Here is a 27891-nt window from a genome sequence, read left to right on the forward strand (position 1 = left end):
ATTTTACTGAAGTTACAAACGTAATACATATGAGGATTGCTTTGTAAATTTTTTGTTCCAAATGAAAATTTAAATTCGGAAAATTTAAAACCTTTCCCGGAAATCTTTTGTTGAGGACTTTAAACCGTATAAATAAAAAAAATTTTTGGTTCAAAATCTTTATTGTAGGAAACGGCTATTATCCATTGTTAATGGTATATCTAATGTACATCTAGTTAAAATTCCAATGTTTCGACGGCCATACAGTCCATCGTGATCTGTTTTGAATTACAACATTTTTCTCAATATCAAAATTAATACCATATGAGCGTTTGTTTTTATATTCCTGTGTTTGTCCATCAACTGCCTTATAATGAAAATTGCGTCTGTTGTTGATCTGCCTTGCATACACTCCGGCAAACTTATATCGTCATATTAAAAAATATATTTTTAATTTGATATAAAAAATATTCATATACGTCATGAACAGTGTATTTTATTTAAAACATAAATGAACGAAATAAAATGTTTGTTAAAAAATTAACTACTATTATAATTAAATTAAAAATGATTTACTCCCACTTTTTGACTGACAAACTATTATCAATGTATTCTCCTAATTTTAAATGCATGAAAAAATGTGAGTTTGTTTGGAACACATTCCCAAATCATATGTATTGCAGTTTTTTCGTCTAATTCATCTCGCCTTTGTTGTAAAGGTTCTTCCTCAGTTGAGAGTATCTAGTTACCATTTATTTGACTATTTTTACCTCTTGCTTACCGAGGTTTGTCAGGTAACTGGAGAGTATTCTATTGATACTGCTTATTAGTTTTTTTATTGATTTACCATACAATCCATTTGTTCTGATGACTCCTTTTAAGTAACGCTTGAAGCACATATCTTGCAGCTTAGTGACACTCCACAACGGCTCTGTGCCCACAAATATTTCTCCTGATCCTAGTTTTGCTAACGTGTCTGTTGGTTCATTCTTCTGCTCCCCTCATACCCAGATTAAAGTCACCCTATTGTCCTGTGCCAGGGGAGACCCTTGCAATTACTTGCCCGTTTTCGGTATAAATAAGTTCTGGTGTCATATATCTGAGTTCATCTGAAAGATGGAATGTTTGTGTGGCTGATTGACACATTATTAGTTCTCTATTTAATGTTAGCTTTGAATATCAGTATAGTCATAAAGGCACCGCTAAAATATAGAAATCTAGTGAGGAGAGGTCTACATGATGTGGGGGAAGACTTAAAACAAATATCTGTAGATAATCTAGGCGGCATATTTGTTCAAGTTGCAGCTGATTCTGAACTAAACAATTAATGGAAATAATAATCCATTTTCCAGTTTTCCGAGTACTGGAAAATGAACATCTAAATATTTTATTTTTTTTTCCCGTTGAAAACTTGCCAAATGGTTTTCCACTGTGATTTCATTTTGTTGAGATAATTTTTGTTAATGATAAGAGAAATCTTATTAAAACTATTCTATTTATCAACTAAGCAACTTTCATGCGCATAGAATATTTTTTTATTGGACTAATTAATAACCCCAGTTGATATATTCAAATACCCATTTTTATTGAGGATCAAATTTCCAACTTTGAAGGCATGGAAGTCCCGAATTTACCGGCAAGCCGCTCAGTGTCAGACACCGGATAATGCATTAAGTGGCTAAACACTTTATATAACAAAGTAAATATAGCTGTATACCATAGTTTAAAAAACTTACAAAGAAATAAAAAGTTTTGGTGTGTGATGGTATATTATTTTATTAAAAATAATTAAAATTATTTACAGACACGAACAGAGAATATATTATTTACTTATAAAAAATTGAATAATTGAAAAATGGTAGGTACTAAAATGACAATTTCGCCAGCGGCGTAGAATATAGGTATAGATTCCTGAACCCCGCTCTATGATTCTGGTGATAGCAAAAAAGTCGTTTTTAGTATGTTTTAGTGAAAAATATAAAGAAATTTTATGGAGTATTGAACTATTTTAAAGTATTTTAAGAATGCTGTAACTCAGAGAGTAATATTTTTTATCATAGAGGAATATTTTTTGCAAATGACTTGTGTTAAATTGTCATATTTGGTCATTTGCGCAATGAAATTTTTTGCATATTATTGGAACACCGCCGACCTCAAAATTATTAAAGTATTAAATCTTTACCGAGACCGTTTATATTTTTTTAACAGAATTTACGTTTAATTTGTAAAAGCACCAAACTTGAAAAATAAATGTATAGCATTTTTATGTTCACCTAACCGTCATATGTGTGACTAATATAAAAGAAACAGTATTATATGCTTTATTTTTTAATTATCGGGATCAATTTATAAATAAATAATATTATTAAATTACATTACAATGATGGCAAAAAATTTTTAGAAACATCTTTTTAGAATATTTTTTTCATTTATGTTTCTTCCCATAACAAAGACTATACATTTGATTTTACTTTGTTAACTGCGAGGATAACTTTTAACTTACAACGTTGTTAATTCGCGTCTATTTAATTGAATTGAAAACACTACAAAATGCAACATTTTGTGCAGTTGTGACTCTCCATCTCCTACTATTTTAGCAGAATCTCAACAATCGCCACTTTTCATTCGAATACAGCCCTTGGCGCAGAAGAAGATACTAGTGCCGAAATCATTTCCATTTCAAAATATAGTAAACTTCATATGTAAATAATTAACTATTTAAAATCTAAGTAATCCATAGTGGAAATATAAAAATAGCCCAACATTGGCAGATGTGTTGCTATCATGTTAGCCAATTTTTTCGACAAAGTAATAATTGAACAACTACAAATATTTGAACACAATTTATAGACTCAACGTCTTCATTCGACGTCGATACACAGTTTGCTTTCCGTAACAGCTTTGCACGAGAGAGACATTGTTTGGAATGAACATACTTGCCCAAAGATGTCTTAATATATCTGTAGATATGTACTGTTGTTTTATTGACTTTCAAAAGGTATTTGAGGGTGTTAAAAACTCTATATTGATTGAAGTTCTAAAACACATTTACTTGGATGGCAGAGACGTTCGAATAATTGTAAATTTGTATTGGAATCAAACAACATCAGTTTTAGTAGACGATTTGGAATCACAGGCTCTTGAGATTAAAAGAGGAGTACGGCAGGGATGCCTCTTTTCTCTCTTTTTCTTTCTAAAAAAATTTTAAAAGAAAATGGCTGTATTTTTTTACCAAATGAAATATCTCCTAGTAGTGGTACTTTAAAAATTGGACGTAAGTGAAACATTGTAAACTTTTCTTTTTCGTTCTTTGATTTGTCATAAATGTGTACAAAAACATTTTCATTTTTTTCTATAATAAATGTTTTAATTTCAATTTTAAATTTTTAGCTCCCGGTATTTTAAACTTTTAGTTTTAAAATTTAATGACGAATCGACAAAATATTTCAGATTATTTAAAAATGCCCTGTATAACACATTAGAGTATTCAATAAAATCAAAAAACTATGTTTATGAAGGCATTATGTGTATATATCTGTATACTTCCATACCAGTATGGTACAGTATTGGGACTGGTGGCAATCAAAAGCGTCGAATTTAATCTTATAGCCACTTATAAATGCATTGGATGCTTTTGAAATGTAGACTGGGATAATACTCAAGAATCTAAATGCAGAATTTAACAGAAGAGACAGGGTTTGTTTAAATGAAAAAAAAAATACTAGCAAAACACAGTAAAATGTAGGACCCCCCTCAATTTCTCTAGTGCTCCCGATCTTGTGCCATGTAAATGCAGTTTGTTGAGACTCCCTTTATATCCTCCGATTACCGTGTCGAAACATTTCGCCTACGTCTATATGCCTGAAATCAAGGACGCAACTTTATTATGAGTTTAGACCCCCTAGCGCTATTGCTTCTCCCCACGTGTTTTGACTCTTATAATGACATTTGGAGCTCTATGTCTTAGCGTGAACCCAACATTGACAGGTCCATGCTTCGTTGAGCCACTCTGATTTTTTTCACAGACTTTTTAGTACCTATGTAAGTCGAATGGGTAAACTGAAATGCCGTCAATAAGAGAAAATTTAAAAAAAATTGTCTGTTTACTAAATGAAACATATGAAACTATATAAGTAATAATCGACCGAAAAATTACAGGAAAACGAGATTGTCATAGAAGAAAAACATCATTGCTAAATTCTTTATTTTAATGGTATGCAATTAAAAACAGATCACTATTCCAAGCAATAGTAGATAAAGTTACTAACATTCAGAGGGCGAGAATAACAAACATATGTTTTAGTAAAGCTCTTAGCACTATTTACGTTTTTTTAATAGATTTATTTTTGTATTTAATTATTTTTACATTTGTAGTTAATTTATTTTAAATTGTTCCCGATAATTTTGCACATGCGTCATGCTATTACAAATAATCTGATGACTTGAGTACGTGTTAGTTTAATGCTTTGTTTTTATTTGCTTGCTAATTTTTTATAATCTAGTCTCACGATTGATCACACTGTACAAAGTGTTTTAGTTTACAGACCTAGAATTTAAAACTATATATTTTATATTAATTTATAACTGATTATAACAATATATTATAATAATAGTGAAGACCTGATTAATTATTAAATTTGGTTTACAAAGTTTTAGAACTGACTCGTGCTCTAATTTATCATGCTCGTCCAAGTCCAATCTAACTATGTTCATGGAAGTATCAAATCTTATCTTAACCAAAAAATATATATAACGTGGGTAATATTTTCTAGGATGACATATGAAATCCATATTGTAAATGTTTTTAGAAGTATATAATTATACGATTTCTTTAACATCTATGACCGAATTTCTACCCTGACACAATTTTTCGCGAAGCATTGTTAATGCTAGTTTATGGAAATAGCTTTAACATGTAACGTTTAAATAGAAGGTCAGGCCGCACGGGTGGGAGTCATTTGTGAAACGATCAAAAAGTTCAACGTGTATAAAGAAGTGATGTCAGGTGGTACTATGCCGATGGTACACAGGAACATTACGAAGACTGTTTTATAGAATTTTTCCTTCAGCTTCATTGGAATTTTTCTGTCACAGAACACACCACTCGCTTCCTTCCACTTCATCCATCCCACCTTAATTCTACTGCATGCACCTCCATCTATTCCGCCATTAATCTGTAACACCGATTCTAGGTACTTAAAACTATTACTTTTCACAATCATTTCACCATCCGAAGACATCATTCTATTTGCACTAACTCCATCTTTAAATGAACATTCCAAATACTCTGTTTTTGTCGTTTTAAAGCTTTTTCCTTAAGAGCTTGTCTCCACTGTTCCAGTTTTTGTTCTTAGTTGCTTTCACTATTTCCTACTAACAATACATCATCAGCATACATTAAGCGCCACGGAATATTACCCTGTAGTTTCGCTGTTATTTGATCCAGAACTAATAAGAATAAATAAGGGCTAAGTACCGAGCCTTGGTGCAATCCTACTTTCACATGAAATTTATCAGTGTCTCCCACACCTGTCCTAGCACTAGTTGTTACTCCCTCATACATGTCTCTCACAATCTTTACATATTCACCGAGGATTCCTTTCTTATTGAGTCTTATTGACCACAGAATCTCTCGAGGAACTCTATTATATGCTATCTTAAGATCAATAAATACCATATGAGCGTTTGTTTCTTTATTCCCGTATTTTCCATCAACTGCCTTATAATAAAAATTGCGTCTGTTGTTGATCTGCCTCACATAAAGCCAAACTGATTATCACCGTCTATCAATTATTCTCTCCCATATTTTCATGGTGTGACCATGAAGCTAGTAGTTTTATGGCCCTCTAGTTTGAACATTGTTGTACATCTCCTTTGTTTTTGTAGACAGGTAAGTACTAATACACTGCTTCTCATTTCGTCTCCATTTGTCCAACTTCCATAAATCTATTAAATAGACTTTTTAACCAACTTGACTATGTCTCTGCTAATGCTTTCCACACTTCCCCAGGGATATCATCTGGTACAACTGCTTTTCTTTTCTTTATTTTTTGAACTGCTTGAACCACTTCTTCGTTTGTTATTTTGGTCACCATTACTGTTACTGTCTCCGTTAACTCAACTGGTTGTCTGTCAAATACTTCATTTAGTAGCCTGTCAAAGTGCTTTTTCCATCTCTTTTTGACATCCTTTTCGTGAATGAGTATTTTACTATTTTCATCTCGGATACATCTTATCTGATTAAAATCTTTTGCTTTCTTTGCTCTATGTTTGTCTATTTTATATATCTTTGCTTCTCCTTCCCTCGTATCAAGTTCTTCTTCTTCTTCCCCTTTATAAGCAATTCTGCTTGTTCATTGGCGGATTAATACCTCTATGGAAGGTTGTCACTCCCTCTTTTGCGCGAACGTCCGATACTTCTTCTACCGATTGGTGACTTATCTCTTGCTATTTTGACGACACGGGTATCCTCCATTTTGCTTATGTGGTTAGTCCATTCTTTTTTTCTATTTTGTGTCTATTCATTTATCCACTGTACGTTACATTTTCTTCTAATGTCTTCACTTCTCTTTTGATCTCTCAGCGTATTTCCTGCAATTCTTCACAGTATTCTCATCTCTGCCGTTTCCAGTAGTCTTTGCGTTGTGGCTATGTCGGGTCTTGTTTCTGAGATATACAGATTGTACGAATTTAAAACGAAACATACAATTTAATATATGTCTATTTGAACTGCATTTGAAATAGTGGACCAATATAAAACTTGGACAAAACTATCAACTATCTGTCTCCTTTTAGGACGCACCTATAGCGCCGCCCAAAGTCAATGTTGCCAATTGCCGTGTAATAATCCAATTTGCGGATCTTTTTGAGAGTTATATCTTCTTCGTATCTTTAAATAAATAGGATATTTGCCTATATTTTTCATTGTATTTACCAATCTACTACAACAGACTAATAACAAAAATAAACTTAATGGTTTGTAGTTATTTCCTTTCTTTCCTGTAAATATTTTATGGTTAACACCTTATTTGAAAAACATCTAGAAGAATGAGATTGGCAACACCGCTCAAAATATCCATCTGACGGCTTAGATAAAGGAAAGAGGAGCTTGTTTAATAGTCGGAGATATAGAGCCGAAATTTTGAACTGATCAGTAATATGACATTTATCTATTGGAATATAATCATTGTAACTGGGTTGCCTTACAGGCGGACGCCCCTCGTGGTACAGGGGGTGGCTATACAGGGATGAAGTTATAATTTTTTTCGGAAAAATTAACGATCGATAATATGGCTGAAAATTTGCCCAGAGTAAGATCTTGGTATAACTAGACGAAATCCCAAAGGGCGGACGTGAGAGTGGATACATTAGGGGTGGCGGACAGGGGTGAAGTTGCAATTTTTTGGGGAAAAATTAACGATAAGTAATATGTCCGCCATTTTCATGGCTCATTATTTAGCCCATAAAAACTCTAAATCCAAAAGGGCGGACAGCTGGGTTGGTACAGAGAGCCATAAAATGGGGTCAAATGTACCACTTGCCTGCGCATTTTAGGTCTCGGTAACAATTTTCAAACTGATTTTAATATGATATTTTTATACCGATTAATTTGAAAATTTGTATGCTCACTTCTGTTACTATTCTGAAAAGCGTCAAGTAGAGTTTTCCTCAAAATTTTCCAAAAAAATTTCCGTAAATGAAAATTTTCTTAATTTTTTGAGGTAAAATCTAATTTGTAGAATCCTTTCGATTTTCTGTAAGTTATACCATGTTTTTTTTCCAAAAATTTTCAAACGATTTTTCCGATAAAAAAAAATTTAGAAAAACTTTTCTAAAACATTTGATAAAACTCTACGTCATCGTCTGAATCTTTTATAGAATATTTTGTAGTTTTAAAATGATATTATGATAATGTTTTTTTTTTAAACTAAAGTCATATTTACTTTACAAATCACATTTTTTTCTTAAATATAAATATTTTACGAATTAATTTTTAATTAAATAAATGTTGTTCTTTGTGAGGGAAAATGTATTATTAATACGTATCTCGTATCAAGTTGATCGTATAAATTTGTATACGCTTCTGCTTTAGCTTTTGCTACTGCCACTTTCGTTTTCTTTCCACTGTTTGTATAATCTTCTCTTGACTGTTATTTTTGCTTAAACTTTGTTGGACCACCACCTCTCCTTATTCTCAAACTTCTTTCTATTATGACATACAAGTTTGTGTGCATTATTAGATGTGTATACCTTCGGGCGACTTTCAAACACTCGAAGCCGGAGGCCCTCGTGTTAGTAAGATAGTCGCCATCGGGCATAAATGTGTACTGAATGCCCTTGGTACATAAATGAACAAATTTTTAATTTTTTTACCATTTAACTATAACAGACCTTCGCATCGACGATGTGTCACCGTGTAATGCACAAAAATGTCTCCATTGCGTGAGTCTAAATATAGACCGGACTTTTTTTGTTGCTCTTTGTTGGTGTACCAAAATGATATTTTCGATTGTGCTTGTAGTATATTTTTTCATTTGGAAATAAAATAATTTAAAGAGTTGTAGAATAAAATCGTATAATTATTGCTCATAATCACATTAAATTTAATATATTGAATATGTGTACTACATTTATGCATTTTATATGTCAACAAAATAGAATGTAATAAACGAATTGAACATTGTATATTGATGCTAAAATTTGTTTTTCTATTTTTAGGAAAGGGCAACACTATTATATCTACGTTACGCTGCTAGATGGGGTAGGGACAGAGCTCGAGGTTTGTTAAATAGTCCTCCCGCATCAGGCGGACGTCATTGCCCTTCTCAAACGTGCCCATGTCAATTCATAGAGGAGCATTTGCTTTGTAAACCTCCAGGCAAGTTGACTATTAAGTCCTTTTTTTCGCTTCCGGATCAGGTGCCGAGGGAGAGATCTCGGATTCAGTGATAACGCTTTGGGATTTAAGTATCTTATGTGATAAAATGTGCTTTTTAAAATTTGCCTTACACTAGTTTCGAATGTATCACATTTGAACTAAAATTTGCATATCAAACGATAATTATTTGGATCATAAAGATTTTATCACTCTGCAAATGTGTCACATATGGTATTTAAAGATAATTTAAAAACAAAAAAGTTTTATCAACATCCATGAATATGGTTTTTAATATATTTTATCAAATCTATATCTTTTATCTATATATATATATATATATATATATATATATATATATATATATATATATATATATATATATAACATGTATATTCAGATAGGTAAGACACATTATTTGAAGTATAAATGCTTGGTATTGAATGAGTAACAGTCGAGTACATGGACAGTATGATATCCGACACGTCTCATTTCATTCAGGGATTCATCTTAAAATATTTATTAATATACACGTTTAACTCCCATTATTTGATTAGTGTGGTTTGTTGTTTGTCTCCTCTATGTGTGTTAGAATCATTATTTCTTTGATAGATTTTTACTTCCTGTAGTTCTGTTATTTTTGTTGTTTATGAATATACGTGTGGATTTAGCAGCATTATCTGGCTCTACAATGTATACACATACGATTGTGAGTCTTAGCCTGTTTAAGTTTCCCTATTATTTACCTGGTTTTTCAATCTCGCATTCCTAATATTCTTATCAGTTTTTTCCATTTGGTCTTTACATCTTGCACTGGGTCTATATCTCCGTCTACTTCCATTCACGCTTTGGTTATATAGGTGTTTTATAAGTTTTGTCTTATGTGTTCTCTGTACGTGGCGTAACGTTCGTAGTCTTTTTATGTCAATGAGTCATGTGTCAAATTTATTGTAAACGGGGCAACGCTCAAACGTTGCGTTAACGTAAACGGTTAAAAACCGACTATGCATTCTTTGTCGTTTTTCGTCATCATCCACGATTCTGACACGTAGGTAAAGAAGAATTAAATAAGAAATTTATACATCAATAATTTTATTCTTTTTGTGTCTATAGTTGTAATAGTTTTTGTCTAAAATAGGCTCTATTTGTCGATATATTCTAGGACCTCTATCTAGGTATCTGAACTCTCTTTCACATTCAAATATATACGTGCCCATAACTAAATCGTGAGGTTTCTGTACTTGCTTGTCATTTGTAATTTTCATTTACTTTGTTTTACTTATATTAACATGTAGTCCCATGCTTTTTATAGCTGCTTCTAACGCTGTGAAAGCTTGAATTAGGTAAGTTTTCTTCTCGCTGTATTGTCGATATCATCGCCGTATGCTAGTATTAGTATATTTCCATTAATGATGGTACTCATTGTTATTAGTCCCGATTCACTTATAGCTTTTTTCTGGGCAATATATGAATAGGAATATGACAAGCTATCTACTTGTGGTAATTCGCTCTTTGCCGTAAGGTTCTTGACATTATATTCGACACTTGCTTTTACTAATTTTGTTAAGCGTTCTGGGGCATTCAATTTTAACATGATTTCGTGAATTTTTTTCGATGCTATCATAGATTTTGTATATCGATTTTATATTCATCAATTCTTGACTTACGAGGAATATTTGATTGGTAGTTGATTTTTCTATATTGTATTACACCTTCTTACAAGTGGCCTCAGCAAAAAGTTTAAAAACTATATTTAATGCAGTAATTACATAAATATTTGTATATTAATATGACACATAATTGATAATTGTCACAACGAAAATCATTATAAACTCATACCTACTAACGTTACATATCAGAAAAAATATAGCGTGGTTACAACGATTTAGCATATCTAATTTAAGAAGTAAACATATCGAATATAGATTTTTCTGATATTTATACCTACTAATGTTTATTCCCACAACAAATTCTTAACTGTAAACAAAAACTCATAAAAATTAGTGTGTCACTGAGAACCCATTGAATTTTTTGTGTTAATAACGTACCAACACAAATGTTATAGTCATCTGCTTCAGGTTTTTAATCTGTTCCGGCTATTGGCAATTATCAGTTTAATGCCGACATTGTTTTTTTTTTTTTTTTTCACTGGGAAATAGTTCGGTTGACGTTGTTCTAAACCACCTGCACCAGTTAGCAAGCCAGGAGATTATTTTTCCAGCACGTCGTTTCTCATACGATGCTCAAGGTTTTTTGTATTAACGACATTTCTACAATTTTCTGTTGCATTACAATTGATAACAATTATTTTTTACTTGAATATCCTTATATTTAACGTTGTACAATATTTAAGCAAGGGATTATTGCTGCTTTTTTGCATACAACTGTACGCAATTATTCTGCTAGTCTTAGCAAACCATACAGAAGTTCTAGAAGTAAATCAAACATCGGCTCAAAATAATTTTCAAAAAGATCAGCTATCCTTTCATGGTGGTAATCTTTAGTTATTTTAAATTAGGACTTATTAATTCAGAATTGACAAATCTGTTTTTTTTTTTCAGTATGTTCTGATATTTTTTTCTTATTCAATCAGAATATTTAAGACATAAGATATAATCCTTCGATGGATGTTTCACCCACAATCTTACCCACAATTTTGATACAATGTTACCTTCATTTAGCCAAGTCTCATTACAAAATATTGATTTCTTCTAGTACAGTCGTTTGGTAATTTTACCTGGAAAGTTTTAAGGCACTTTTGAAAATTATTAATTTTATAGATTTCGTTATGCTATTTTCGAATTTCAACTTGGCCACCTTGCATCTTCTCCGCTTGCGCCGCCATATTGGAAGAATGGCGCTTAATAACAGTTTCTTTACAATATATCCTTTTCGACACATTTCAAGATAAAAACATATTTATATACAAAATTAAACTAGAGACAATTTCCCACAATTTATGTATTTACAATTTTTTTGTAAATTTATCAGGTTTTTGCGTACGAACGTCGCAAAATACATTTCAATATGCGTCTTGAAAAAAAAATCATTTCCACACCACCTGGAGATATAGTAACAGGCACGCTTTTTTATAGTGGTGTCACCTGTAGGTCTAATCTACAGTTGATGCACATTTTTGAAATTTAGCGAAATTTTCTGATGAATCAGGCATGCGAGTTCGTCTTGGGTACCGATCGAGTTATTGCAGACCGAAATTTTGTTCGCATTATCTGCGATGCGATTATCAGACTTATTACAAGCCTCTTCATTTTTGATTTCATCAAAGGTTTGCTCGAAAATAGTCGTCGTTTCTTCGTCATCATTGTAATCATAGAGAACTTGCGAATTATTACAAGCACCACTATATTTTGTACATATAACATTTTAACCCAGCTTTTCTGCATCCACAGGCTTTCTGACGTCCCTTTTTACATTTACAACAGATAAGTTTTAACAAGGATTCTCGAGCCGGGGCTCGAGTGTCAGACAGAAATTAGCCCACTTTTGTTTCTATTAAATATCCATTGTTCTGCATTTTGTTTATTCTCGTACCACTGCTGAACCTGAATGAATGTTGTCGTGCTGCTACTTCTGTTTTGATGGTAGCAACGCAATATTAAATTTACTTTTATATGCTGATTTTGTGAAGCATGTATCTATCTATACTTGTTTAAAGACATACTGTTCTTACTTTTATCATCACTGAGACCGTATAATTCAAGAAGGAAACCTGAATAACGTAGTTTAAATTAGGATTTTTTCGGAGTACATTAATAAATTTTATTTTTCTTTAATCAAAGAGTGCAGTTATATCACAGCCACTGAAGTCATGCAAAAATAAAATATGATCTGCAGCTGTTTGATCTATGATACTTTTTATAGAATAATTTACAGGATATACGCTGAGAGATCGAAAGAGAAGTGAAGACATTAGAAGAAAATGTAACGTACAGTGTATAAACGAATAGACACTAAATAGAAAAAAGAATGGAATAACCACATAAGCAGAATGGGGAAAACTTGTGTCGTCAAAATAGCAAGAGATAAATCACCAATCGGCAGAAGTATTGGAGGACCGTGCAAAAGATGCAGTGACAACCTTTCATAGAGGTATTAATCCGCCAGTGAACAAGCAGAATTGCTTATAAAGAGGAAGAAAAAGAAGAATTTTTAGTGGAATATATTTGTTGGGAAATTTTTCCTTTTCCTGATTTGAGAAAATACACGTTTGATCGCGAATAGAAAGCTGTCCAAATAATATGAAGATCTATATATTCGGTATCGAATGCTGGCTAAACACTTATTGCGCCATTGATGATTAGCGTATTCGCATCTTCCGAGGTTTGTGAGACCATGAAATTCTTAGCTTCAAATTTTGTCTTTAAAATTCTAACGAGGCGGTTCTCGTTCGTATCATTCCCCAGGAATTTACCTTGTGACACAGTTAGAATCATAAAGTATGTCTAATGAAGCAGTTATTCGTGATAGTCTGGACCGCTTTGCAAATTTGGTACTACCGTCTGCGTGCTACATCTTCAGGATATCTGTCGAATACAATTATGGTATTGAATTGATATTTCGATCGAACGTACGTGATGTAGTTATTGCGAATAGATGAAAATTGTTCACCGAGATGTCAAATGACTCGGTGTAATAAGTGCCTTCCGTCGCTGCCAATGACATACATTGTATCGATTGTATCCAGAATGTTGATTCCATTATTGCTTTTCAATGACGAAGGCATGCGTAAATGCGTTAAGTCTCTAAGGCATTTACGCAACATTCTGGAGACATAAATTGTGGCAATAAAATTGCATCTACAATAATAGAATATTTTAGAGAAATATACGAAAAAAACGTGCTGGTGTAGATAAATAATACTTTGTGACGCTGGTACGCCAAAACTATTAATTATAGAGAAAAAATTGTAAATTTATAAATTGTAGGAAATTTTCTCTAGTTTAATTTTGTATATGAACGTTTTTCTCATAAAATGCGTCGGAAAGCAGATATTGTAAAAATCTGTTATTAGGCGCCATTTTTCCATATGTCGGCGCGAGAGGCGGAGATACGAAGTGGCAAAGTTGAAATTAGGGAAGATCACATCAAAATCTATAAAATTACCAGTTTTTAAAACTCCAAGAGAACTTTCCAGATAACCACCGTTAATTTGACCAAATGACTGAGCTATTCTCAGTATCTTCTCAGTAGATAAGGAAGATATACATAACTATGAACTTTACCGTCTAAATTTTTTAGTGTGTTTAGATACTTTTTCTTATTAATGATCCGTCTTCTATTGAAGGTTGTATCAACATGGCAATTTTTAATAGTTTAAGCGACTTTCTCATTTTTATTAACTCTACGTAGGACCTCAATGTTGGTATTCCTTTCTATCCTTGATATAGGCATCATTCTACGATAACGCAAGCGTTCAAATGGCTCTAATTTTTTTATCTATGATTTTTTCAGCGTTCAGGCCCCAGAGCCGTACAGTAGCGGTATACAAACAGCATATAACTGATATAATTGGCCATCTGTATAAGGCTACTATATACCTAACTATGTAAAGCTACTGCACCTCATGTTTAGGTTCATCTTTAGTTTTTATTGCTTTATTTCATTATATTTACAAATTTGGCTATTATCTGTTTACAGTTAAGAATATGTTATGTTCATATCTTGTACGTATAGAGTTAGTAAAAACTACGGAACACCACCCTAGTATAAATAGTTGCCATTTCATATTTCTATTATTAGTTACTATTACTTCTTCCGGTGCCATATTAGTTTCCCCCAACGATGGCAATTACATTGGAGGGTGGTTCACTGTCTTCAGCTAATCGGAATAGTTGTTGGGCACTGCGTATTCCTTCCAATGGCGAGTGTTTTTGAGCTATGAAATCTGCTTCCTTCCAATTCCTCTACAGCCCTCGATTTTACCTTTCATGATAAGCTGAAGGATTCTGTACCGGTCTCCTTTAAAAACATACCTCAGGTACGAATTTTTTCTTATTTTAATAGTTTTCAATTACTCACGAACTGCATTTGCTTTATTTACCACAGCTTTGTTGGTCTGCATCGCTGTTCAGGGTATTCGGAGCAATATTCTATGCAACTCATCTCAAATATATCTAGGCGATGGATCGTATTAGCCGTCAGAGTCCAGGTCTCGTCGCCATGTAACAACAATATAGCATTTGATCATTCTTTGACGTAATATTAGAAGCTGTGGTTACAGAAAAAATAGTATCATTTTTAGAAACGGTTTGCCAGCTGCTTCAATTTTGCATTTGATTTCTTTACTTGGGTCTAGTTGGTCTGTAATATAGCATCCCAGATATTTAAAGTGAGTAACTCTCTTAATATTTTTATTCATTTTTAGACCCATTTCTCTTACTGTAGTGTTTACGCAATCCAATAACTAACAGGTGATTAAGTGAAACGGCATGATTTGGCAACGCTGCTGGCAAAATTATAAAGTGACAACTATTTCAGAAAACTCTAAACATTGAATGGAAATGATTATCTCGAAATACAAATTGTAACTACTGCTCGTAATTTAGTAAAATATAGAATATATACCTGTGAATCATACCTTGATCTATTTTATAGCATTGTGAGTGAACTACAATTTAGATCTTTATTTTTTTTATGTTCATATGGTCTACAGTGCATACAGTATTGAAACCCAAACATTATGTTTTTTATTATTCCGTTCTATTTTATACTATTGTCATAAATAAGTCAAATATTTTTAAAAAATTATAAATTATAATAATAAACTAGGAATTTCTTTTTCTGATGTATGTTTCTGATATCTTGTTTGAAAGAAGGGGAAAATTGTAAGATCAAATATTGATGCAACGTTTTAACTATGACTTAAATATAAGTCGAAATATCAAACAGATTATATTTCACAATTTGTGGTTTGCTCCCTACAATATATTTGAATAAGAAAATAAGTACTTGTGTTATATTTACTAACTCTATATAATGAGCAATAAATACACAATGTAATTATAAAAGGCTTGCTTGCACATGTGTGGTGTCTCGACATTATTAAATTTAAATTTAGGAGCTTTTACAAAAGAATATTTTAGAATCCTTGTAACTAAAACTAAACGAATCTTGCAATGGGAAACATCTATTATTTTAAAATGTATATATATATATATATATATATATATATATATATATATATATATATATATATATATAATATCTAATTTTATTTTTCTTATACTATACCTTAGTAGGTTTTTGTTCAAATTATTTCGGTAATTTGCGTCACTCTTGATCCTATCTATCGGATTAGCTATAACCGTTCACTTTTAGTATCGCCTCACTTTTTTGTATGTCAGAATTTTCCACCTATTTGAATAGGTACATTAACAAACTATGGATATTCCCCATTGTCATTTTTGCACACACCTTTTACTTATACTTAATTAACATTTTATAAGAAATCAAGCTTTTTTGAAATTTTAGCCATATTTTGTTTTAGATGTTGTTTTTAATGTTAACTTTACAGTTTCATTAGAGTTTGATTTAATGGGTGTTATGAGGTATGGCATCGAGATTGATGATACAATTTGAAACATTTAGCAATTGGTAATTTTTACGTTACATACGGAAGGTAAGATCGCGGAATAATTTGACGTGAATACATTATATTTTACGAACATAACAAATATGTAAAATTCACGTTAAAAAAAAATCCATGGCTTAGTGGATAGTTAAACAAAAACATGTAAACAAATTAAACTGTTGAGTTTTTCTCAAAAAAGTAATAAGAAGTCGTATGTACTAAAATGTAACGTAAATTGCACAAAATTTAGCACATTTCACAAAATTTAGCACGTTTCTTATAAATTATATTAGATTAAAGCAAAATGCCATACTTTATAATTAACTATTGCTTTTGGGACTTCTATTCTACTGCTACAATATTTTTAATGAATTAGACGTTACAGAGATAAAATAGTCAACATCAATAATATTGTATCATCGATAGGTAATAATAAATAGGAAATAATAAATATCGATATCATCTATTTCAAATCTAGAAATGCTTATGTTATTGACATAATTTTATCTTTGTTTCGTCCAATAGGGACATAATATCTTTTATAATTTTTAGGTGATAGACATATTAATATAATTCATGTGTAGGGTGTTAAAAAAATGTCTGATGTAGTTATATATTGTTTATATTTTATCAAAATAACTCAGAAGATAAGTAACTTTTATATTCATCGGCGTTGAAGAACTCTTTTAAGTTTTGCATATAGAAGTTTCCATTTCAAAAAATAATTTAGATCATTTTAAAATCATTTAAGATGTATGTAGATCGCATAATTTTTTTTGATCCATAGACTTCTACATTCAGTGTATCCACGAGACTATCCTTCTCTTTCGTTAACTTCCTCCTAAATCAGGCGAGATACTTCTTGTCTCTGGTACTTGGTAGTGAGATATTTGTAACAAGCCTGGTTATTTTACGAACGTTCCCAAAAAGTCCTGTGTTCTTGATAAAAGCGAGCTACGTTTTAATAACAATACGGTATCGTCTGGATATCCTATATTGTTTATAAGTTAGACATTTTCTGCACTATCATCTTCTGATTCGCCCATGGCTTCTGGTGAAGCATGCAACTCTGTCGAACTCCTTTTTCTGTTATGAAGATCTCGGATAGTTAGTTTTGAGATTAGTCTTAGATCCTTACCATGTGGTAGATATCGATTAGTTTCCCATGTGGTATTTTGTCAAATCCTTTTTCGAAATCAATGAAACATGCATACATATCGCAGTTGATATCCCTGGCTATCTGTATTAGAACTTGCAAACTAAAAAGTGCTACCCTCGTTCTCAGTCCTGCCAATCCAAATTGAACTTCACTTAGGTGTTCTTCTAATTTGGTGTGTATGCGTGAGTAAAGCCTGTATATGCCTGTTAAAGTCGTTAAAGATTGTCTTTATATGGGTTTGCCCTATAAGGACTCTCTATTTGTTGTTATGGATTTGTTTTAACCACTTTTCAATTTCATTTTTTAGTTCTCAGCCTTCTAAAAATTTCTCCACAACCTTGCTTTGTCAAAGACTCTGCTAGCTCGTTCCCTTTGCCCCCTTCATGCCTTGGCACCCATGTTAGAGATACTTTAATGTCTTATGCCAAGTTGTTAGAAAGATCCTTGCTGTCTTTAATTTTTAAGTTTAAAGCTAATATATTATCTTTTGCAATATTGAATTTATTTTGCGACTTGTTCAAAAAATTCTCAACATTTAATTTCTAACTGAATATCTCTAGATGTAAAACAGTCTAGAATTTTGTACAGGTCTCTGGCTTGGTGTCCCCTTAACATACCAGCCATACATTCTCAACCAAGGGTCTCTTCTAGGTTGCCTCTATAGTTTTTGTCTTTTGCGGTCCAGCGCCTTGCTAGTTCCTTATCGCAGAGTCTGCAGTTAAGGTCTCCATTGTAAATGCCTATATTATTTAGGAATTCTCTTACCTGGTCAACATTCCTGTTACTGTTCTAGATTTGTTCATGCACATATGCAGCAGCTCCTCTGTTCTTCCTCTGTACATGGTTCACCAATAAAGATTTTTCCATGTGTTTGTTTTGGGATTTTCTCCCAATATTGCTCATGACTTTCTCAGATCCAGTCCTCTACAGCCCTACATATTGCAGCCTTTAGTACTTCCAGAGTCACAGCCGGTCCGTTTGATTCGTTCGATCCTCTTTTAGCAAGTTGATCTGCTTTTTCGTTACCTTCGAACTCTGATGCCCTGGTACCCAGACAATCTCAACCTTGTTCCGATCTCCCAGTTTAATCAGTTTTTTGGTGCAGTCCCACACCAGCCCGGACGTTACTTCCTGGCACGGCAATGCCTTCAGTGCCGCTTGACCATCAGGCAATACATGGATCTACTATTTTTGAAGACATCTCTTATATTTCCCTTTGCACATTGCAGTATCGCATAAATTTCCGCTTGAAAAACGGTGCAGTTACGCGTTCCATTTCCTCTTCATTAAGCGAAAAAGACCTTGATCTATATTACTCTTTCTAAACGCCAACTACTTTGTCTTTGAAATGTAAATTTTAAGTCCTCTCCGATAACTTGCTTCACTGACTATATTTACTAATGTTTAGAGATCTTTTCTAGAAAAATTTTCTGCGAAACCAGCTATATCGTCAGCGTATCTGATATTGTTGATTACGTCTCCGTCTAGTCTTGCTCCCTCTTGTCTGTTATCCAAAGCCTCCCTAAATATTTCTTCAGAGTATATATTAAAAAGAATGGGTGACAAAACACAACCCAGTCGTACTTCACGTTAATGGGTAGTTTTTCAGTACGACTATCTCCAATTTGGATAGAAGCTACTTGAATTTAATATAAGTTTTATGGATTGGGACATTTGTTTTGAACACTTCACCCATGTTTCCTAATGTAGTCCAACCTATACTTACTCTTCTGAATAGCTCACATGTCTAGTTGCTCCGCGTTAATATGCTTGATTTTCTGACTGGTAGAAATCGAGTTTTACTTCCAATCTGTGTACCAGTGTTCGAGTAAAGAGCTTGTATAGGTAGTTGAGTAAGTTAATGGATCTATAGTGTTTAAGATCTTCTTTATCTTCTTTTTTACGAAAGAGGATTGTAACCGAATTTTTACATTTATTTGGAATGCTTTCGTTATGCAGTCATATATTGAAAAGGTTTGGAGCATCTTCAATTTACTTCTGAAAGATATATCTGGTATATCGTCCTATCGTACATCCTGTACCTAGCCTATTGTCTGTTCAATGAGCTCTGGAATAACTTGACTTCGATATAATATTCCACAGAAACTTTTCACTCTATGTAATAGGTATGGTGTATCTGAGACTATATTTCCATTTTTGACTTTCAAGTTTTGCAATTTTTAATTTTTCTTCTCAATGCTTTTATGTTTTTGTTTTCTTCTATACTTTTATCTATTTTTTTAATTATCTCTTTAGTAACTCGAAAACTTTCAGATAGGTGACCATTTGCTGTAACTTGATTGGGCTGTCTTGTACGGTGTACGATGATATACTTTTATTTTCAAGAAAGCTCTTTCATCTTCCAATTTAGTAGATTAATTTACAAGCTATTAGATATGTTCTCTAGATATTTCAATATTATTTGTGTATGATTTCTGTTTATTTGTTTAGTTGGTTTAGTACCTCTGTGTTTGAGATCCACAAAATTTGCAGTAGGTCCACATTCGCAGATTTCCAATTTCTTACAAATGGTATATGTAAGGGTACATGCTTCAGCTTCATACATTAGAATACTAAAGACATACAATCTCAGAATACGACTCGTTCAGGGTAGATTGATATCACGACTGCATGGTACAGCTTTAATTTTCATAAAAGCAGCTGCGGCTTGTTCTTTTCGAGAGCTTCCTTTTTTTATTGTGCCAGTTTTTGTTAAAATAAAGTACAAATATTTATAGTGCTGAACGTCTTTTATGGATTGTCTGTTACATTCCAGAACACTTAACACGTTTCTTTACTTGCTTACTTCTAGGCACTAGATCTTCTTTGATGTGCAACTTGAATCCCTATCTCTTTACTCTTGTCTTCCACGCAGTTTAACAGTTCGTGTAATTCTTTCAACATATTAGCTACATATGCAGTATTATTAAGAGTAATGCCTTCTTGCCTTTCATATAATGCTTGCTGGGAGACTTATCAGACATCGTTGAATACGAGAGGTGACAGTGTGCAGCTAGCCTGTACAAATTTCTCTTCGCATATTTGCAATAATGGGCGGTTTGCTTCCTAGGTAGTGTCACAAAAATTGAAATTAATCAATCTTTGAGAATTTTTCCACTTCAATAGATTAAATTAAACAACCCCACCACAAACTTGAGTAATTATTGTTCTTCTAGAAGTAGTTTTAGTTGTTTGGAGTTCTAGAGTTTGGAGTCAACCCTTCTACTAATAAGATTATCAGCTTATCTCTAATATCAGTAAAAATGTTTTAAATACAATTACATCATTTCTGTAAGTTTGCTTCAGTACATATTTAGGATAACTTCTCTTGTTGTTCCATTAATAATGTCAGATGTTAAAAGAATGATAACTTGGTTTGTGTCTCATACTGCGACGTCTCAATGATGTCTCGCCGGTCCTTTATTAATGTAACATAACGATTTATTTGAAGCAATTATTGTAATAGCTTTAATATAGTCTGATTACATATATCAGCTCTCAACGCAGCTATATGTAATACTTAAAAGAAAACTTTTATAAGCTGTTGAATAGTGTTAAAAATTAGCACTTCTTAAGAAAATTCTTATACCAAAGTGTATACGGTTTTTTTTTTGTTTCCACCGAAAACATTGGAGTTCACGTATTATATTGAATCTCCAAAAGGTTCTATCAATATAAGTAATTTGTTATGTAGTTTAGAGATATTATTTTTATGTACTTACTTAACATAAGCAACTAGCAACATATTCCGTCCAACATATCTGTGAATAAAATGTACTTAATATTTTTTATTAATAATATATTTATGTCTTTAATGCAGCTAGATTCTTATTTCCCATAATCACTATATTTCATTAAGATTTTCCTCATTTTTGTAACTAACCAATACCTTTAGAAATATATTTTTGTAATAATTAACCAATCCGAATCATCTACTATGCAGTTGTTTGCGGTTACAAAAGTGAGAAATTAACTGAAAGTCAGGCTAAATTGAATGGTACTTATACATAGTCATGAATATTTAAAACATTTTAATTTAAATATATGGCACATGGTCTTGTTTTCGTATCGTTGTATACTATCATATCTCTCTTTTAACAGTTATACATCCAGAATTGGATAGGTTGCCTCCTGCATTGTAACGAAAAAGCTAACAAGAGTAGATGGTAAAAGGCGGATCCCTTACAAAGGCTTAACGAAGCGCATGTTGCTCAATTCTGTAGCTTCATTGGGGACGGATAAGGATGTAGTTGATTGAAAAGTGGCAGATAAATCCTAATTTATAGATAACAGATAGATATATATTCAATATTGAAATTAATTGAATAAACAAGGGCTTATCATTCTTAAGACAAACATGTGGGTTTCACCACTATTAAACAAACGTAAATTTACGTCACTATGTAAGTCGTATTATTTCTTTTATAACTTCGGGCAAAGCTTATTAAATATTTAGAGCGGTGCTCAGTTATGCTCGAAGTGGTGGCTTCGTTTACATGGGAAAATCTCAAAGTTTTTATCCCAATTACGGGAGAACTAATTAAATTTTAAGGGAGATTATGTGTAGGATTGTTTTCAAGTGGAGTATTTAAGAAAAAAAAAAGATGTGCACGTTTTCAGGGAAACGTATGAATATTCTAACCCAGAGACAATAGGGGAGGCTATTCAAAGACGGAGTCAGAGCTATACAAAACTGCCTTCGAAATATTTTAATACATAACCTTCAAAAGCTTTAAATTTAAGACAATTGGACTGTTACAGCATGACTTTCCATTTGCTTGTCTCCTGTGATTCACTTGTCCAATTTAGTTCCGCATTGATTTTTAGGACATATGTTTAAATAAAATATAAATATATTTAGAACAAATAAATAACAAAATAAAATTATATTCAAGATAATAATAATCAAACCCCAATCCTACGGCGACATCACGGCTCAGCGATCCACTGTTTTATACCTGCGAAAAATAAAATACAATGTTAATACACACTCAGCGAAGAAAGAAAGGACGAGTCAGAAGAATAGAGATGGAGCGGGTCTCGGGATGAAACACTCGGTTCGGTGAGGAGCGGAGAGTGACTAATCAACATTTAGCCACCAGAAAGAATAGGTCTGTCTCAGATCAATACCCCAAGACCGGGTACGGAACTACCACTAGATGAAGCGGTTGGCATTTAGTCAATACCCTAGGGCCAGTGGAGTTGATATCAGATCTACACTCTGATGGAACTGGGACTCTCTCGTGCAGCGGTTGCTTCTCTAGCCTTCCAGTCGTCAGCGTTTCATCTCCTCTAGCGCGCATCGATGGAAGAAGAACTTGTGGTGGGAGTGCGTGTGTAGGGAGTGCTTACGGGACGCATAGGCGATGTCTGTCGTTATACATCGTACCATCTATAAGAAAAACTTACTTTAAGATTTTACACACAGAATTTCTCTTGCTTTTATTTGTACATAAAATTCAATAAAACAATAATGAAGTACAATAGAATAATTTTGATAACGAATTCATTATCTACGTGAAAAAATGCCGCTAAATGATGTCTAATATTTTATTTCTGGTAACCTAATTAAATTAGGATCTCTCACGACTACTAGAGGTAATAGTTTTTTAACATCAAAAAATACTTGACACTATAAATTTTCTAGCGTATTTATATGGTTATTAATGGCATCTACATCTAGTTTAAACAAGATATTTAACGAAATATTAATATTAAACGAGTAATAGTAGACATTGTTGTATCATTCAATTTAGCTTAAAAATTTAACTAGATTCTTCTATGGTAGAGGTTAACACCCACATGACTAACTTGGAGCAGCAAAATTTTGGTGACAGGTTGGTATCTTTTAATTAAACTTTATAGCTTGGTGTTTTTTTTTAGAAAAACTGTAAAATTTGTTTCTTTGTACAAAAACATTTAGGACAGCCTACAAATAATCAAAACATTGTTTATATGAATATAATTTTACAGTTTTTACTAGTTCATTTTTTTATAAAATGCAACATTTTCTATAGTTTTTAATTAAAAAAAAAATTAAATAACTTTGGAATTTAATCTAACAACAGAAGTAATTCAGCTAATAATAAATATCCGGCGAAAATCTCGACTTCGTTGAAAAAACATTTTCACATTTGATTTTATTAAATAAATTCATTCCTGGGACGCCTCAGAAGAAACATCGGGATGTCACCCGCGAAAAATGGTCAGCAAGAAGTGTAAAAAATTTTTTGATACAAATTGCAAATATCAAATTTTTCACACCGGATTTTTTTTACATTTTTTTGGGTCGGTCTGAACAAAAAAGTTTCAAGTTTATTATCTCTGAAGTTGCTCGTTTTCGAGTAATTTAAAATACGTTGTTTGTAGTTTGACTGGTAATTTAGATATTTGGTTATGTGGGTTGGTTTTTTGTAAACTTTGGTTGCATATTCTTTGTCTTATTTTGTAATTAATATATCCAGAAAAGGAAGTGAATTGTTGTTTTCTTTTTTCATAATAAATTTGATTGATTCTTCTTTATTGTTGATGTCCATCAGAAATTTATCCAATGCTTCTGGTCCGTGAGGCCAAATGGAAAACACATTATCTACATATCTCCTCTATTTTGTGGGTTGTTTGTCTTATTTGTATACTCCATGAAAATGTAAATGTAATGTAAATTCTCCATGAATACATCTGATAGTAATGCAGATAAGGATGAGCCTATCGCTAATCCGAAATTTTGTTTATAGAAATCAGTATCTAGTTAAAAATAAGTGTTCTCAGGGCAGAGTGTTAGTAGCTCCATAATAGGTGATACATTCAGTTTGGATTTTTGTTGTCAATGTATTATCCCTCTCTAATTTGTCTCTTATTATTTTAAAAGTTTTTTCCAATGGTACATTGGGGAAAAGACTGGATATTAAAACTGACTAGCATATTGTTGTAATTGGTATTATTTATTTCTGCCAGTTTTTGCAAAAATTCCTTTTAGTTTTTTATAAAAGATGTGTTGTCTGCTAAAGGCTGTACCGTGTCTAGGAGGAAGTTTAAAAATCTGCTGCAAGGGAACCCATGATGCTGCAAATTGGTCTTAGAGATACAATCTCTTTGTGAATTTTTAAAACTCCATATACGTGTTTTATGTTCATAGTTAAAGTTGGTTTGAACACAAGTTGTTTTGCTTTCTGGTGTAAAACAGTTTTTGTAAGGAAATAGACATTGGTTTTTGGTGAAATTTTTCACAAATGTGTATTGTTACAAACTGCAATTGTAAGTGATCTTGTTATTTATTTAATGAACGTAAAAGAGAAGATTTGCAAGATTATTTACAACAAACATATTGAATATAACAAAAACTTGTATATTTAAGCTTGAATCACTGTTTAATTACTATAAGCGATAGACAAATTAGCAAACAGGAGTGCGGTCAGGATATCTGGGAACGCACAAAAAAATATATCTGGGTGCCTTCCGCATTGCAACATTATTTCTTGTTATGGTTATGGACCACGCTGTCAGATGTTAAGAACTAAATTAATTAGGCAAAAAGCAAGCATAGTTATTTTTGGACATAACTTTTGTTTCGTATTTTTGGGTATATCTTGCGTTTTAAGGGAAATAAAAATATATTTTTATGCCTTTATTATGATAAAACCAAATTTATTAGAATAGGATTTTTAGTCTAGAAAGCAAACAACAATTCAAATAGATAAACAACGAAGAAAATAAAAACGGAGAAAAAAGACACAAACCGGATTACGACACGTGCATAAAAAAAGTAAGTACAATATTAACGGACATGTAAGAGATTAAGAAATTGCTGAGCCAGATGAGGCAAGAAATTAAATCCAAACTGTTTATTCTACTTCCGCACAGAAGGAATACTCGATTTTGTACAATTCATAAAAGTATTTTAAGTGTGTCTCTCATCAAACTGATAAGTCTAAAATGGGTGCATTTGTTGGGCCTGCTTTTCTTTGGTAATGTTATAAACAGTTACTCCAACCAATCATCTGGTATTATTCATTCGTTCTAAATTTTGTTAAAGGAAGTGGTTAAGTAGGTAATGTTTTCCTGGTCCAAAAGTTTAAGTAGCTCAGCAGGTATTTGATCTGGTGCAGGTGCTCTACTATTTTTGGCTTGCTGTATTGCTTTTCTAACTTCTGATTTCAGTATACTGGGATCTCTGTCTAACTGGTTGTAGTAGTATGTGTATATCTATCATTTTCTCGAGAAGCATCGTCAAAAAGGTCACTGACTCCCATTCTTTGCACTCTTGTTCGTGATCACAAATTTTTCCGTCTGCGTTTCACAAGTCCGGAGATATATTTAAGTTTCTTGTGGAGGTTGAAAATATCGTGTTTTTTGGAGGTCTTAAATTTTTGTACATAAATTCTCGAGCCATTCGAGCAAATTCTTTTGTGCACTTAAGATTTAATTAGCTCTTCGCGGATCAATATATACTCATTTAATATTATCTTTTGATTTTTTTTTCTATCAAATATGTTGTTATCAAATTATATCTTGGGAATAAACTAGGTAGGACTCAGTCCTCGTTTTGTAACGTCATTGTTGTGGATGTCTCTTTTCTCAGCATAAGACGAGAGCCAAGATTCTAAAGTGGCTGACTATGAAAGACTCAGATTTATCAATCTTTGTAGAAGCAGGTACTAATTCGGTATTAAAGTAAATTGTAGTTTTTTGAGTTTGAAATTAACTTTATTTTGTTTGACCACAGTTACAAAAACACTTTTATTTTTACAAAACTTGTACGAAGTATTTAATTAAAAATTTATAACTTCTTGCTATGTCGTTGCGTGTACAATAATGCGTGGTGAAGATGAACTGAGTATACGTGGACCGTGGTATAGATAATAGATTTTGACAAGAGCTATGAGTCATGCCGACGCAGTACACAAGTTTACCTGTTATTTACAAGGTCATAGCTCTTGTCAAATCCCATTACCTATAAGACTATCCTGCTTGGGACGTTGAGAACTGAATTGGCTGAAATGTTACTGTCCAAATGCGACAATTAATAGGGAAATTATTTCAACCGTTTTGTAACCGTCATTAACGGACTTTTTGGTGACGGTAACGAATGTTTTAATGGGCATTTTTGATCGTCTTCTAACTTGTAAGTTTTTAACGATTTAACGAGACAACTAAATCACAGGATGGTACAAAAAATAAGTCGTAGATGCAGGTATGTATTGAAAACAATTTGATTTATGATACAGTTAACGAACTAGTTTTTCGACCCTTTTTTATAGTAAAATACATAAGTGGATTGCAAAGAACTAGAATGCAGATATGTGTTCTGAAATATTTAATAATGTAATATATTAGGACCGCATTGACAGAAATATGTTTTTACGATATGTTAAAAGGCTGTAACAGTCATAATTCGTGGGTATAGATATTTTCTTATTCCAGCTAGCATTTTTTTATAAATTTAGTTTATTTAAAAGACGCATGTAATTTATTATAGTAGTTGCTTTTCTAAATTAAAATACACGCTTAAATTAAGATTTTAAATTTGAAGAAAATTACTCATCTGCATGAGTATGTCTGATGTTTTTCTTGTAGGATGCAAACCTAATGTCGGCCTATTTAAAGCATTGTCAAAACTAGATGGCTTTGAATTTTTTAGGGTGTCTTTCCTAGGCTCAATTTTTAAAATAATTCAAGTTAATCATTTTTTGTCGGAAATTCAATAACAAACTTGAACTAGACGCGCTCCATAAAAGATGATGAGGTTTAATTTGTTTCAAGAATATAGAAATAAAGCCCTTTGGGGTTAGACATTTGTATTATTTTTACAAATTATCTGAGCGTGAGTTATTGAAATATTTAACATACTGTTAAAAATCGTAAAAGGCCAGAGGTTGCTAATTCGACTAACAGGTATTCTGATCTCATTCTGTCGACAAAGTCAAGCCTCCCTTTCATTATGTTTTAACAGACAATGATCTCTGGTTTATTATATGTTAATTTGCGGAAATAGAGTCATTAGCGTAAAGAGTGAAAATCATGAGTACATAGTACTTGAGGATAAAGGCTGCCCATAATGCTTCGGTGTAATTTATTATGCAAACATAGATTGGTTATTTCAATAGATGCCTCCACTTGTCTCTATTCTGTCATTCTACTTGTACTCCGTTCAAAAATTTTTGTTATCCGTATCGATTGAACTACTTTTTTTTACGTTTCCATACCAAATGAACCGTGTATCCTTTCTTTCGTCTCTTTATTTCTAATACGGTTCAGTATCTTTAATTTTCAGCTTTTTCGTATAAAATC

The 27891-nt window shown here is 32.4% G+C and overlaps 1 protein-coding gene across 2 annotated transcripts in view; it reads left to right on the top strand.

The window, feature by feature from the left end:
- Positions 1–27891, top strand: part of LOC140452453 (uncharacterized) — a 96718-nt gene that overhangs the window by 62406 nt on the left and 6421 nt on the right. The window contains exon 5 of one of the 2 annotated variants that reach the window (XM_072546723.1): positions 8698–8857. In XM_072546723.1, the coding sequence (XP_072402824.1) occupies positions 8698–8857 (160 nt within the window). Of the gene's footprint in view, positions 1–8697; positions 8858–27891 lie in introns of those variants that run through there. The other variant, XM_072546729.1, reaches the window with a different exon arrangement.

Source organism: Diabrotica undecimpunctata, chromosome 1 (assembly GCF_040954645.1).
Source record: "Diabrotica undecimpunctata isolate CICGRU chromosome 1, icDiaUnde3, whole genome shotgun sequence".
In the NCBI taxonomy this organism is placed as follows: domain Eukaryota; kingdom Metazoa; phylum Arthropoda; class Insecta; order Coleoptera; family Chrysomelidae; genus Diabrotica; species Diabrotica undecimpunctata.